Raw genomic sequence first — 16607 nt, forward strand, 5'->3', positions numbered from 1 at the left:
CCCACTTCAAAATAAATCGAACAAGAAGGTTAGTTTTGGGAAAAGCCAATGAAAAACCATCTCAAATGAAAGAAAGAAACAGAGAAATAAAGGGGCGAGATGAATTTTCCAAATCATGGAAAGACATCAAGTAGAGCAACTCTTATATTGTCAAATAACAGGTGTGGGTATCATGAAGCTAAGCCAACGTGATGGTCAACCATCCTTGTGCTTGAAAATTTTCCAAAGATTGATCATTTTGAAGGTGGCTTCATAAAGAAGCAGTGTGGCTCAATGGAAAGAGCATGGGCTTTGGAATCAAAGGTCACGGGTTCAAATCCCTGCTCCTCCGCCAATTGTCAGCTGTGTGACTTTGGGCAAGTCACTTAACTTCTCTGTGCCTTAGTTACCTCATCTGTAAAATGGGGATCAAGAATGTGAGCCCCCAGTGGGACAACCTGATCACCTTGTAACCTCCCAGTGCTTAGAACAGTGCTTTGCACATAGTAAGCACTTAATAAATGACATTATTATTGTTATTATTATTATTATAAAGCAATTATTCCCTTTCTGAAGTCCATTAACTCACAATTATGGCTCATTTCCCAACCCCTCTTGCTGTTGTTTCTGATATCTCTTTTTCCCAAAGTTTTTGCTTTTCCCATGGAAAGAACATGTGACTGGTGGACTGGAGTGGGGATTGCTTCCTTGGAAAGAGGGAATTCAACTTGCAGATTTTCCCACCAATCAGACCCAGGTTGGGAAACCAATCGCAGGAGGAGTTGACAAGGTGCAAATTGTAAACCAATGTTTTAATGAAATGAAGCCAAACAACAACGGTTTTTCAGAAGCCTTTCATTTGTCATGGGAATCGTAGAGTAGCTAGCCATAAAACTACCATGTACCTCATAAAGTGTTATTTAATTCTCCTGTTAGGTGTGACCTTCAGGAAGGACTGCCTCTGAAATTGTAATATCAGTATTTATTGAGCGTCCACTTTGTGCAATACTAAACCATGCCATTTAGGTAAGAATCCAGCTTGTTTTTAGAAACCTTCAAAGAACCTATCGGGTTATTAGTTCATAACCGATATCCCCAAGGCATTTCAAATCAGGTCACAATGGAAGCCCATTGGCAAAAATATTAATGAAGTCCTTACAAGCACACTTTCCATCTGAAAACTAAAGGACAATAGACCACACTTAAAATTAGTATATAAAAAAAACCCACACTTCAGGTTGTCGTACTAGCTTCCTAATGCTACGAATGCACAGACAACCGTCTGCTTTCCTCAAAATGAAGGAACAAAAAATACATAGAGACGCATATATGCCACTTCTAGACTGTGAACCCACTGTTGGGTGGGGACTGTCTCTATATGTTGCCAACTTGCACTTCCCTAGCGCTTAGTACAGTGCTCTGCCCACAGTAAGCGCTCAATAAATACGACTGATTGATTGATTTGCATACATGCCTAAGTGATGCATTTCTTCTAGACTGTAAGCTTGTTGTGGACAGGAAATACGTCTACCAGCTCTGTTATATTGTACACTCCCAAGCACTTAGGCAGTTGAGTAAGCACTCAACAAATAATAATGATAATAATCATAGTAAAAATTGTGGTATTTGTTCATTCATTCATTCAATCATATTTGTTGAGCACTTCCTGTGTGCAGAGCCCTGCTCTAAGCGCTTGTAAAGTGCAATTCAGCAAAAATTGTATTAGTTAAGGTTTGTTAAGTGCTTAGTATGTTCCAGGCACTGTATTAAGCACTAGGGTGGGTACGATAAATTACAATGGACACAGCACCCGTTCCACATGGGGCTCGCAGTCTTAATCCCCATTTTACAGATGAGGTAATTGAAGAACAGAGAAGTTAAATGACTTGCCCAGGGTCACATAGCAGACATGTGGCAGAGTCAGAATTAGAGCCCGAGTCCTTCAGACCGCCAGGCCCGTGCTCTACCCACTTGACCATGATAAAATTGATTGATTGATTGATTCAACATGCATTCCAGTAAATGAAATATGACTGTAACTGGGACCTAACTTGCCAGTGAGAGAGAGAGAGAGAGTTTGTGTGTGTGTGTTTGTGTGTTTCTAAATGTGGCTAGCTATTCCTCAAGAGAACGCAATGAGACACTGTGCAGGTCACGGTCTCCTAATTACAGTGTAATGACGGTTTAGAATGCCACCAACATCAACACCCATCAACAATTTCATAAGACAATCATCTTTAGAGGTGCAAATATTGATCTAGACAGACTCTGCTTAGCTCAAGAATCTGGAAGCATCCCAAGGTACAGGGTAAAAGCAAGGAGAAAAGGAAGGTGAACTGCAAGTGTCAATTTAGAGGACTATCATCATCATCATCAATCGTATTTATTGAGTGCTTACTATGTGCAGAGCACTGTACTAAGCGCTTGGGAAGTACAAATTGGCAACATATAGAGACAGTCCCTACCCAGCAGTGTGCTCACAGTCTAAAAGGGGGAGACAGAGAACTAAACCAAGCATACTAACAAAATAAAATAAATAGAATAGATATGTACAAGTAAAAGATGCATATCATGGTAAAGAATATCCATCAGTGAAAATTGCAAAAAAAAAACAGTCACAGAACACATCCACCCAAGGAGAGAGAAAAACTGTATTTTGCAACCAATGGGGAACTCCAGTTTCTGTGCAAATAAGTCAGAGAAAAGATAACTCAAATATCCAAAGACTAAAGCTATCCTTCAAAGTTGAATGTCCGGTTTTAGTTTTTTAATTGCTGAAGTGATCAATTAACAGAATTTATTGAGTGATGATTGTGTGCAGAACAATGTACTAAGCACTTGGAGAAGTACCACAGAGTAAGCAGACATGATCCCTGCCCTTGAAGAGCTTGCAATCTAGTGCTCTCCTCAGAAAAAAACTCACAATACTTCTTTCCAGCTCTAAGCAGTGGACTATCTGGGAACCTGACATTCACTTTCACCCCAGTGGATCAATCAGTGGGTACAGTACCACCATTATTACAGTGCTCTGCACACAGTAAGCGCCCAATAAATACGATTGAATGAATTTAATGAGTGGTTATTGTGTGCAGAGCAAGGTGCTTAGCACTTGGGAAAGAACAATACCATAATAACATTAATTATAATAATAATGATATTTGTTAAGCACTTATGTGCCATTCATTCAATTCATTCAATCGTATTATTGAGCGCTTACTTTGTGCAGAGCACTGTACTAAGCGCTTGGGAAGTACAAGTTGGCAACATATAGAAACGGTCCCTACCCAACAGTGGGCTCACAGTCTAGAAGACTGGAAGAAGTCTAGAAGAACAGCCAGGCACTGCTCTAAGCTCTGAGGTAGATACAAGGTTGTCAGGTTGTCCCATGTGGGGCTCACAGTCTTAATAATAATAATGATGGCATTTATTAAGCGCTTACTATGTGCAAAGCACTGTTCTAAGCGCTGGGGAGGTTACAAGGTGACCAGGGTGTTCAACAGGGGGGCTTACAGTCTTAATCCCCATTTTACAGATGAGGTAACTGAGGCACAGAGAAGTTAAGTGACTTGCCCAAAGTCACACAGCTGACAATTGGCGGAGTTGGGATTCGAACCCATGACCTCTGACTCCCATACTCTTGATCTTTCTTGCCACTAAGCCACACTACCAATAGAGTTAGCAGACACCCTCCCTGCCCACCAGGAGCTTAAAGTCTAGCAGGGGAGAAAGATATTAACATACTGTATCAGCCTCCTCTCCGATCTCCCATCCTCCTGTCTCTCCCCACTTCAATCCATACTTCACGCCGCTGCCTGGATCATCTTTGTCCAGAAACGCTCTGGGCATGTTACTCCCCTCCTCAAAAATCTCCAGTGGCTACCAATCAATCTGCGCATCAGGCAGAAACTCCTCACCCTCGGCTTCAAGGCAGTCCATCCCCTCGCCCACTCCTACCTCACCTCCTTTCTCTCCTTCTCCAGCCCAGCCCGCACCCTCTGCTCCTCTGCCGCTACTCTCCTCACCGTACCTCATTCTCGCCTGTCCCACCATCGACCGCTGGCCCACGTCATCCCCCGGGCCTGGAATGCCCTCCCTCTGCCCATCCACCAACCTAGCTCTCTTCCTCCCTTCAAAGCCCTACTGAGAGCTCACCTCCTCCAGGAGGCCTTCCCAGACTGAGCCCCCTTTCCTTTCCCCCTCCCCATCCCCTTCGCCCTACCTCCTTCCCCTCCCCACAGCACCTGTATATATGTATATGTGTTTGTACGCATTTATTACTCTATTTTATTTGTACATATTCATTCTATTTATTTTATTTTGTTAATATGTTTTGTTTTGTTCTCTGTCTCCCCCTTCTAGACTGTGAGCCCGCTGTTGGGTAGGGACCGTCTCTATATGTTGCCAACTTGTACTTCCCAAGTGCTTAGCACAGTGCTCTGCACACAGTAAGCGCTCAATAGATATGATTGATTGAATGAATTATGGATATGTACATAAATGCTGTGGGGCTGAAGCTGGGGTGAAGTTTTGAGTGAAAAGCAAAAGCAAATCTAAGGGAACAGATCCAAATGATGATGAATGATGAAAATAGAAATTAGCAAAACGTCAAATAATGTTCATAATTCTTTGAACGCTAGTCGTTACTACACTCCGGTTTGTGATTTTCAAAATATCTTTTAAAATATGTCTGTTTCTTCTGATGGTAGGATTCAGCTGCCTTCATTTTACTGCTACCAAAATATAGATAAATCCATAGCAGTTCTAATAATAGAAAGGGCATCCCTGGTTCCCCTTATGCATTGACACATAATAGCAAGAAGAATAAAACAGCAATGAACCCCTGCTTTCAGCCCTAACTACTGTTTACTCACCCAATACAGTTGAGAAAATGGAAATCTTTGAATGTCGCTAATGTGTTTGTGTATCTCTATAGTTCTATTGATGTCGACTGGGTCTCTGAAATCTTCTAACTACACAATTATACCCATGAATGACTTGTGAAAGAAGCATTATTTTGGGGATAGAGCAGCTGTTGATCCTCCAGAGAGAAAGGAAAATAGACAGAAGAAAGGTGACCGGGACTCACCACAGTATAGATTTGAGGCTTGCGTCTTTTTGCCAAGTCAATGATATTCACTCCATTGTAGTACAGGTTTTCGATGCATCCGTGAAAGTTTTTCTTCAGAAAGGTTCCTGGTTTCCCTGGAACTGGAATCCCTCCAAAACTGAGCTTTGGGAAAGAAAAAGAAAAAGAAAATCAACACTCAATTACTAATCCGAAAGAAGAGTGAGAGGAGACGAAACTACAGTTTTTCAATTATCTTAACTAACATGGAGAAACATCGTGGCTCCGGAGAAGCAGCATGGCTCACTGGAAAGAGCACGGGATTTGGAGTCAGAGTTCATGGGTTCAAATCCCGGCTCCGCCAACGGTCAGCTGTGTGACTTTGGGCAAGTCACTTCACTTCTCTGTGCCTCAGTTACCTCATCTGTAAAATGGGGGTTAAGTCTGTGAGCCCCCCGTGGGACAACCTGATCACCTTGTAACCTCCCCAGTGCTTAGAACAGTGCTTTGCACATAGTAAGTGCTTAATAAATGCCACAAAAAATGTAGCCTTAAATAAGTATAGATTGTCACTTGATTATATATTTTAAAGATACCAGTGAAGCACTCGTAAATAACCATAATGACTGGCTTTTGGGGGCCTATTTTACACCACATTTTTCTATCTTTAAAACTGCTTGCAACCCCTCATCCCTCCAAAGAAATAAAAACAACCAAATGGAAAATTACAATTATATTCATTGTTTCACAATAGCATCGATGTCAGCTCAGGGTCAATCATAAAGTTAATCTAGCAGTTACCCATCTTGGCATTGTGCTTATTGAAACACCATTATGAAGAAACTGAACAACTCAAACAATACAAGACAGAAGAGGGATACTGCTAATTAAAACCTTCCAATGGAGTATGTCTGAATTACTGTCACAGAGGACTGGTACGTCCTGGGAAATTCTTACTGGGCTCTAGAATTTTGCTAGGCAATCATTATTTACAATGCATACACAAGTGCGCTCTATCTTTTTTTTATGGCATCTGCTAAGCCATTACTGTGGGTCACCTTGTTCGCTGGAATGACATCAACAAAAAGAGAAACCAGAATCAGGTAATTCACCGTAATATTCTTGTTCATAAATGCTGGAATCCAAGATGGCATTATCCAGGGCTGGTGCTTCTGCAGTAGAAATTTGGGGAACCCCATCCTACTGCATGCTAGCTTTTCCACTGAGAAGATATCATCCAATTTTTTTCTAATGTTCCTTTCTTTGATTTACATTTACAATTAATTTCTAATGACCCTTCCAATTTTATTGACTAGGCACTGTCTCTTTATTTGGATATTTTGTAACTTTAATGCTATACTCTTTTTCTCCCCGTCTCTTTTCATAAAGTAAGTCTATTCTCTCCATCCTCTGGAAATGCAATTTTCTCCTGGATGTTTCTGCTGTTCCGTCCTCATTACCCTTACTGCAATATTCCACTATTGCTCATGCCTAGTCTCCTTTATGGTGCACAGTAGACTTCTAACAGTGAGCCTCCAACAGAAGAAAATGTGATTGTTGCCCCTTTTCTGAAACAAGGTTTATGTTCATTAATTATGTCACGTGAAGGATAGTCTCAGTTAAAACAGTAATGCTGATGAAACATCAGTCTCAATAACAATCAACCAGCTGATGGTATTTATTGAACACTCCAGTCAATCGTATTTATTGAGTTCACTGTGTGCAGATCACTGTACTATGTTCTTGGGAGAATACAACAAAAAAACACATTCCCTGCCCACAACGAGCTTGTGGAGAGTGCTGTACTAAGCGCTTGGGATAATTACAATACAATAGAGTGGTAGACAATTCTTGTCTTCAAAAAGCTTACAATCTAGTGGGGGAGACACTAAAATAAATCATAGATAGGGGAAGCAGCAAAATATAGCAATATTTTATACATATAATCCCTGTGGGCCTGGAGTGGGGTTAGTATCCAAGTGCTTAAGGGGTACAGTACATAGAATGACATAGTAAGGAGGGCAAGGAGGGTGGAGAAATAAGAGATTAGTCAAGGAAGGTTTCCTGGAGGATTTTTGCTTTTAGTAGAGTTTTGAAGGTGGGGAAAGTGGTAGAAGAGAAGCAGTGTTGCATAGTGGAAAGAGCACGGGCCTGGGAATCAGAGGACGTGAGTTCTAATCCCGGCTCTCCCACCTGTCTGCTGTGTGACCTTGGGCAAGCCGCTTAACTTCTCTGTGCCTCAGTTATCTCATCTGTAAAATGGGGATTAAGACTTTGAGCCCCAGGTGGGACAACCTGATTACCTTGTATATACCCCAGTGTTTAGAACAGTGCTTAACAAATACCACAGTTCTTCTTCTTTCATTAATTCATTCAATCATACTTATTGAGCACTTACTGTGTGCAGAACACTGTACTAAGCACTTGGGAAGTACAAATGAGAAACATATAGAGACAGTCCTTCCGATTATTCTTAGTTTGTTGGCTATAAAGTGGGAAGTAGATCCAGAATGGAGTGAGGATGTGAGCAAGGGGTCAATGGTGAGAGAGATGAGATGGATGTACAGTTGGTAGGTTAGTGTTAAAGGAACTAAGTGTGTGGGCTGGGTCAAAGTGGGAGGTGAGGGAGGTTAGATAGGAAGAGGAGCTTATTGAATGAATGTGTTAAAGCCAATATTTTGAAAAGTGATGCACAGGGGTTATATGGGAATGGAGTCAATCAAGCAATCAATCAAATATATTGAGTGCTTACTGTGTGTAGAACACTGTACAAAGTGCTTGGTAGAGTACAAAACAACGAAGTTGGTAGACATGTTCCCTTCCCACAATGAGTTTACAGTCTAGAGAACAGGCTTACGAACTTGGGGGAGAAAGCAGGGGTGTAGCAGCTCATGAAGTACAGGACCCTTTTTATAATAATCATAATAATGATGGCATTTATTAAGTGCTAACTATGTGCCAAACACTGTTCTAGGCTCTGGGGTAGATACAAGGTCATCAGGTTGTCCCATGAAGGGCTCACAATCTTAATCCCCTTTTTACAGGTGAGGTAACTGAGGCAAAGAGAAGTCAAGTGACTTGCCCAAAGTCACACAGCTTATCAGTGACAGAGCTGGAATTAGAACTCACATCCTCTGACACCCAAGCCCGGGCTCTTTCTACTATACCACGCTTTTACAGTTGCTGGGGCTATGGGACAGTGACAATGCTGAAGAGCCATGACCTGGAAATGATTCATTTATTGAGCACTTACTGTGTGCAGAACACTGTACTAAGCGCTTGGGAAGTACAAGTTGGCAACATCTAGAGACGGTCCCTACCCAACAATGGGCTCACAGTCTAGAAGGGGGAGACGGACAACAAAACAAAACATGTGGACAGGTGTCAAGTCATCAGAATAAATAGAAGTAAAGCTAAATGCACATCATTAACAAAATAAATAGAATAGTAAATATGTACAAGTAAAATGAATAGAGTAATAAATCTGTGCAAACATATATACAGGTGCTATGGGGAGGGGAAGGAGGTAGGGCGGGGGGGATGATAATAATAATAATGATGGCATTTGTTAAGCACCCACTATGTGCGAAGCACTGTTCCAAGTGCTGGGGGGGGATACAAGGTGATCAGGTTGTCCCACAGGGGCTCACTGTCTTAATCCCCATTCCACAGATGAGGAAACTGGGGCCCAGAAAAGCTAAGTGACTTGCCCAAGGTCACACAGCAGACATGTGGCAGAGCCAGGATGCGAACCCATGAGGGGGAGAGAAAAGAGGGGGCTCCATGATGCCTTCCTCATTCAAGGGAGACAAAACAGTGAAAGGGAGAAACGTGCCTCAGAATCTCCAACACTGCACCCCTCTCAACTCTAAGGACACTTTCGGCCATTGGCCTTCCACTACAGAGGAAGGGAAAGGTCTAGAATAAAGAGAACCAGTGAGATTTTTGAAAGGTGGGGGGCGAGAGAGACAGGAGAGGGAGAGAATGAAAGAGAGGGAGAGAAAGATAATTAGACGTGTGAATGGTAGTTAGAGAAGCAACGTGGCTCAGTGGAAAGAGCCCGGGCTTTGGAGTCAGAGGTCACAGGTTCAAATCCCCACTCCGCCAATTGTCGGCTGTGTGACCTTGGGCAAGTCACTCCACTTCTCTGGGCCTCAGTTACCCCATCTGCAAAATGTGGATGAAAACTGGGAGCCCCCCCGGGGGACAACCCGATCACCCCATAACCTCCCCAGAGCCTAGAACAGTGCTTTGCACTCAGTAAGCACTCAACAAATGATCCCTTTGGTAATAAGAAAAATGATAATACTGATGGCATTTGTTAAGCGCTTACTATGTCTCCAGCACTGTTCTAAGTTCTGGGGCAGTTACAACATAATCAGGTTGGACGAAATTCCTCTCCCATTATCCCAAGTATCATGAAACTATGATTTGAGTGGATTTAGAGCATCTTTACTCCATTAAATCACACACTACTGAATTTACATCTCAATTAAGAGATGGGAGAATTTTACACACGATGTGACTGCATCACAGAGAGGTGAAGTGACTTGCCAGAGCCAGAATCAGAACCCAGGTCCTCCTGACTTCCAGAACAATGCTGGACTTCCAGGCCATGCTGGTGGCAACTGTGGATTCTGCTGACCACTTTAGCCAGCAATCAGGCCACCACTCTTACCACTGGACTGTAAGTTCCTTGAGAAAAGGGATTGTGTAGACCACCTCTATTGCACTACATTATCCCAAGTATCATGAAACTATGATTTGAGTGGATTTAGAGCATCTTTACTCCATTAAATCACACACTACTGAATTTACACCTCAATTAAGAGATGGGAGAATTAGCAGGCACAATTTGGCTGCTTGCGTTTCTCCATCCATGTCCCAGGCATCATTAGATTTATTTTCACCATATACCTCTGAAATATGGGGTAAGTTTTATTATCTCCACTTTTCACATACAGAAACCAAAGTTGAGAGATCACTTAACATCAGTGAAGGCCATACACATTGCACAAGTAAAAATAAAAATCTGGACTTCTTATTTCATATTCTCCCTCTACTAGGTTATCCTTCCTCTGGGTTTGGTTATTATTGTTATTAGATTTGTAAAGTACTCACTACATATCAAGCAATATTCTAAGTGCTAGGGTAGATACAGGTCAATCCTGTCAGATGCAGTTCCTAACCCACAGGAGGGTCACAGTTATTGGATCCCCATTTTATAGATGAGGAAAAACTGAGAGGTTAAGTGACTTGCCCAGTGTCTCACAGCAAACAAGTGAGAGAGCTGAGATTTTTCTCATCTCTATTTCCCTTTCTCTTTTCTTCCCTTCTTTCTTTTTCAGCTTTCTGCTCATGTAGGCCTTTCATCTGGGGACTCAGGTCTGAGTTTCAAAAAGCAAAAGGATCAATATCAATTCCACTCCTGAAGCACCTAGAAAGCAGTTTCCTTAGTGATTCCCTGTTATTTTAATTACCAAGCTAATGGTCTTATTAAACCTAGTTAGTCCTTTAATCTCTTCTGTGTTCAGAAATAAACTTTCATGAGACCACACTCGGCTAACGTGCAGTTTTACCGTGTTGGGAAGACAGCTGACCAACTTGGAAAAGGAACCAAGAAGCACGTATATCAGGGACCATTCTCAGGAAAAATGGTCTGGGTCGAGGCTAAATCTAGGGAATTTTGCAGAGAGAAGGGACTCTAGACTGTAAGCTTATTGTGGACACGGAATGTGTCTGTTATATTGTTAAATTGAATTCTCCCATGCACTTATTACAGTGCTCTGTCCACAGGAAATGCTCAATAAAAATGATTAATTCATTGAGCGGTCTTTGAAATGGAGTTTCTTATCAATCTCATGCATTGGCAGAGGGTTTCCATCAATAGATCAATCAATAAAATTTATAGAACACCTACAGTGAGAAGAGCACTGTTCTAAGCACTTGGGAAACTAGTAGTGTGGCTTAGTGGAAAGAGGTTCTGATCCCAGCTCCGAGAGTTGCCTCACCAGTTGTTCCAGACGTTGAACTCCCTCCTCAGGCCCCCTGTCCCCCTTCTCCACCCAATCCCTTGCCCCCCAAAGATCTGATCATCTACTTCATTAAGAAAAGCAACACCATCAGGTGTGCGGTCCCCAAAAATCACCCCTCCCCCTTCTCCATCCCCCCTCTTCGTGGCCCCTTCTTCAACTTTCCCATCCTTCCCAGCACTATCTCCAGAGATCTCCTGTCTCAAGTGCTACCCCCACCACATGTGCATTGGACTTCCTTCCTTCGCACCTTATAAAAACTCTCGCCCCTTCCCTCTTTCCTTCCTTAACTACAATCTTCAACCATTCACTCTCCAATGGCTTCTTCCCCACTGCCTTCAAACATGCCCATGTCTCCCGCATCCTAAAAAAATCCAACGGCTCCTACTCCATACTAATCCTCCGCAACCTCTCAGCTGCCTTTGACAACCTTGTCCTCTCCCTGACTTTCCCATCTCTGTTGACGGCACTACCATCCTTCCCGTCTCACAAGCCCGCAACCTTGGTGTCATCCTCGACTCCGCTCTCTCATTCACCCCTCACATCCAAGCCGTCACCAAAACCTGCCGGTCTCAGCTCCGCAACATTGCCAAGATCCGCCCTTTCCTCTCCATCCAAACTGCTACCCTGCTCATTCAAGCTCTCATCCTATCCTGTCTGGACTACTGCACTAGCCTTCTCTCTGATCTCCCATCCTCGTGTCTCTCTCCACTTCAATCCATACTTCATGCTGCTGCCCGGATTATCTTTGTCCAGAAACGCTCTGGACATATTACTCCCCTCCTCAAAAACCTCCAATGGCTACCGATCAATCTGCGCATCAGGCAGAAACTCCTCACCCTGGGCTTCAAGGCTGTCCATCACCTCGCCCCCTCCTACCTCACCTCCCTTCTCTCCTTCTACTGCCCAGCCCGCACCCTCCGCTCCTCCACCACTAATCTCCTCACTGTACCTCGCTCTCGCCTGTCCCGCCATCAACCCCTGGCCCACGTCATCCCCCGGTCCTGGAATGCCCTCCCTCTGCCCATCCGCCAAGCTAGCTCTCTTCCTCCCTTCAAGGCCCTGCTGAGAGCTCACCTCCTCCAGGAGGCCTTCCCAGACTGAGCCCCTTCTTTCCTCTCCCCCTCGTCCCCCTCTCCATCCCCCCGTCTTACCTCCTTCCCTTCCCCACAGCACCTGTATATATGTATATATGGTTGTACATATTTATTACTCTATTTATTTATTTATTTATTTATTTTACTTGTACATTTCTATCCTACTTATTTTATTTTGTTGGTATGTTTGGTTCTGTTCTCTGTCTCCCCCTTTTAGACTGTGAGCCCACTGTTGGGTAGGGACTGTCTCTATGTGATGCCAATTTGTACTTCCCAAGCGCTTAGTACAGTGCTCTGCACATAGTAAGCGCTCAATAAATACGATTGATTGATTGATTGATTGATTGACACTGTGGACCATCCCCTTCTCCTCAACACGTTAATCCAACCTTGACTTCACTGACTCTGTCTTCTCCTGGTTCTCCTCATCTCTGGCCTTTCATTCTCAATCTCCTTCACAGACTCCTCCCCCACCTCCCATTCCTTAACTGTAGGGGTCCCTCACGGTTCAGTTCTTGGTCTCCTTCTATTCTCCATCTATACTCACTCCCTTGGAGAACTCATTCACTCCCACGGCTTCAACTACCATCTCTATGCTGTGGATACCCAAATCTATATCTCCTCCCTGGTTCTCTCTCCCTCCCTCCAGGACATCTCTACTTGGATGTTCTCCAACCACCTCAAATTCAACATGGCCCAGAGAGAGCTCCGTAACTTCCCTCCCTAACCCTGTCCTCTCCCTAACTTTCTCGTCACTGTGGACGGCACTACCACCCTTCCTGCCTCACAAGCCTGTAGTCTTGGTGTCATCCCTGACTCTGCTCTCTCATTCACCCCTCATATCCAATCTGTCACCAAAACCTGCCGGTCTCACCTTCACAACATTGTCAAGATCTGCCTTTTTCTCTCAATGCAAATCGTTACCGTGTTAATACAATCACTCATCCTATCCCAACTGGATTACTGCATCAGCCTCTTAACTGACCTCCCAGCCTCCTGCCTCTCCCCACTTCAGTCCATACTTCACTATTCTGCCTGGATTATCTTTTTACAGAAACACTCAGGGCATGTTACCCCCCCTTCTCAAAAATCTCCAGTGCTCTGTCAACCTCTGTATCAAACAAAAACTCTTCACGATTGGCTTTAAAGCTCTCCATCACCTTGCCCCTTCTTACCTCACCTCCCTTCTCTCCTGCTACCTCCAAGCCCGCACACTCGGCTCCTCTGGTGCTAACCTCCTCACTGGACCTCAATCTCTCCTGTCTCGCCGCTGACCCCTGGCCCATGTCCTACCTCAAGCCTGGAATGTCCTCACCCCTCAAATCCACCAAGCAATCACTCTTCCCCGCCTTCATAGCCCTCCTGAAGGCTCACTTCCTCCAAGAGGCCTTTCCAGACTAAGCCTCCATTTCCTCAGCTCCCCCTCCCTTCCACGTCACCTTGTCTCACTTCCTCTGCTCTCCCCTCCCACCCCACCGCACTTATGTACATATAAATAGCATTTTATATTGATGCCTCTTTACTTGTTTTGATGTCTGTCCCTCTAGACTGTAAGCCCAATGTGGGCAGGGATTTTCTCTCTTTATTGCTGCATTGTATTTTCCAATCACTTAGTACAGTGCTCTACGAACAGTAAGCACTCAATAAATATGATTGAATGCATGAATGAGTGAATGAAGGTTGTGGCTGTATCTGACCTGATTACTTGTATCTATCCCAGTGCTTAGAAACATGCTTGATACATAGTAAGTGTTTAAAATATAATGATGATGATAGTGCAATGATTATCACAGAGTTAGGTGACACCATTCAGTTACCAAAAGGAGTTTTCCAATGGCCAAATGGCACGGCTAATAAGAATACTCATGGTATACATTCAATCATTTTTATTGACTGCTTACTGTGTGCAGAGCACTATACTAAGCACTTAGTATGCATGCCCAGCACTATACTAAGAACTGGGGTAAATGCAAAATGATCAGATCCAACTCAGTCCCTATCCCATAGAGAGTTCACAGTCCAGTAGGAGGAAAAATGGGAATTTCAAGCCCATTTTACAGAAGAGGAAACAGAGGACCAGAAAATTGAGTGACTGGCCCAAGGTCATAAAGCAGGCTTGTGTCGGAGATGGGATTAGAGTGCAGGTCCTTTGACTCCCAGGATCGTGGTCTCTCCAGTATTGTTGCTTGTATACAGGTTAAAAAAAAAAATTCCCGTTGAGGAGAAACATCCCTGTTGCTAGCCAGGAGGAAAGCCAAGCTGTCCTAGGATAACTGAATTATATAGGACTTTGTGGGGCAGGGTAGCTTAGTGGAAAGAGCACGGGACTGGATGTCAGGGGGCTTTCGTTTTAAGGCTGGCTCGATCACTTGCCCACGATTGTTCCCCTTTACCTGCAATTTATTTTAAAGTCTGTCTTCTATACTAGATTATATTCTCCTGCAGGGCGGGGCTTACACACCACTGTACTCTCCCAGGTGCTTAGTACAGTGCTTTGCATATATTAAGCACTAAGTAAATACCACTGATTGATTGCTGTGCAAGTCACCCACTCTGTGCCTCAGTTTCCTCATCAGGAAATGAGGATAAAATACCTATCCTCCATCCCCCTTAGGCTGTGAGCCCTGTGCTGGACAGAGATTGTGTCCAATCCAATTATCTAGTATCTATCCCAGACCTTAGCACATTTCTTGGAACATAGTAAGCACTTAATAAATACCATCATCTTTAAGAGAACTCCCGGTATGGAGGTATTGAAACCCTAGGGGTTATAGTGGAGAAGTCACTCTTTTCCTCAGGACCTGACCCTGATCCAAAATAAGCCATGTGATACATGCGATCACATAGCCTATGTGAGAGTTTGATGACCCAACACAGTTTTAAGCAAATAGATCACTACAACCACAACGGGAAATCCATATCATGAGAAAAGCTGGATTGTGTTCTCCTGTGAGATGAATAGGTGCAGCCATGAATCAGTGAAGCAAAACCTCAAATGATGCTACACAGAGGGGATGGTCAGAAGACGGCATCCGAAGACAGATCAGGAGGATGTTGAGGTGGATCAGAAACTTCAGAAAGATCATGCCAAGTAGGAACAGTGCTAGGCCCTATAGGTAGTAAATGCAACAGAGCAGCAGGGACCAATGATACCTTGGTCCCCATCTTACCTCCTTCCCTTCCCCACAGCACCTGTATATATGTATATATGTTTGTACATATTTATTACTCTATTTATTTTGTTTGTACGTATCTATTCTATTTATTTTATTTTGTTAATATGTTTGGTTTTGTTCTCTGTCTCCCCCTTTTAGACTGTGAGCCCACTGTTGGGTAGGGACTGTCCCTATATATTGCCAACTTGTACTTCCCAAGCGCTTAGTACAGTTCTCTGCACACAGTAAGTGCTCAATAAATACGATTGATGATGATGATGATGATGATGATGATACCGTTTACAAAACGAGAAAGGTGATTGTCTCTCCTTCCCTGCTTTAATCAGCCCAAATCAATAAGATATTTTTGCCAGGTAAAAATCTCACCATCTGTTATTTTATCTTCCAACCCAAGGGATATAGAAAGGGGTTTGGGGGTTCAGGCTTTTCTCCCCAAACCCCTTGTGTCCCCAACTTTCCCACCACTGTAGACAATACCATTACCCTTCCTGTCTCACAAATCTGTAACTTTGTCACTATCCTAGACTCGTCTCTCATTCGACCCACATATTCATTCATTCAATCATATTTATTGAGCACTTACCATGTGCAGAGCACTGTACTAAGCGCTTGGGAAGTACAAGTTGGCAACATATAGAGATGATCCCTACCCAACATATTCACTCTCATCCAATCCTGTTACTTCTCCCTTCATAACATCTCTAATATCTGCCTCTTTTCCCCCATCCAAACTGCCACCATGTTGGTCCGTGCATTAATATTCTGCCTCAATTACAACAGCTTTCTTAAAATCCCTCCCTAATCCTTAGAGTCCTCCAGTGGCTTCCAATCCATCATTGGATCAAACAGAAACTCCTCACCGTCGGCTTTAAGATATTCAAACAGCTTTCCCTTCCCTACTTTACCGAGCTCGTTTCCTATTGCAACCCATTTTGGCTTTGCTATTATTATTATTATATTTGTTAAACGCTTACTACATGCCAAGCTCTGTTCTAAGTACTGGAGCAAATACAAGGTTTTTTTGTTTTGTTTTTTAAATGGCATTTGTTAAGCACTTAATATTTGCCAGGCACTGCACTAAGCACTGGAGTAAGTACAAGCTAATCAGGGCACACATGGGACTCAAAGCCTTAATCCCCATTTTACAGATGAAGTAACTTAACACTGCACTAAGGATTGGCGTAGGTACAAGCTAATCAGGACGCACATGGGACGCAATGCCTTAATTCCCAATTTACAGATGAAGTAACTGAGGCAC

The 16607-nt window shown here is 43.4% G+C and overlaps 1 protein-coding gene across 1 annotated transcript in view; it reads right to left on the reverse strand.

Annotated features, from left to right (window-relative positions):
- The window catches only part of CNTNAP5 (contactin associated protein family member 5), a 919822-nt gene that overhangs the window by 429207 nt on the left and 474008 nt on the right, over positions 1-16607 (reverse strand). Inside the window, 1 exon segment of the mRNA XM_038741400.1 lies at positions 5066-5209. Within this exon segment, the coding sequence (XP_038597328.1) occupies positions 5066-5209 (144 nt within the window).

Source organism: Tachyglossus aculeatus, chromosome 1 (genome assembly GCF_015852505.1).
Source record: "Tachyglossus aculeatus isolate mTacAcu1 chromosome 1, mTacAcu1.pri, whole genome shotgun sequence".
NCBI lineage: Eukaryota > Metazoa > Chordata > Mammalia > Monotremata > Tachyglossidae > Tachyglossus > Tachyglossus aculeatus.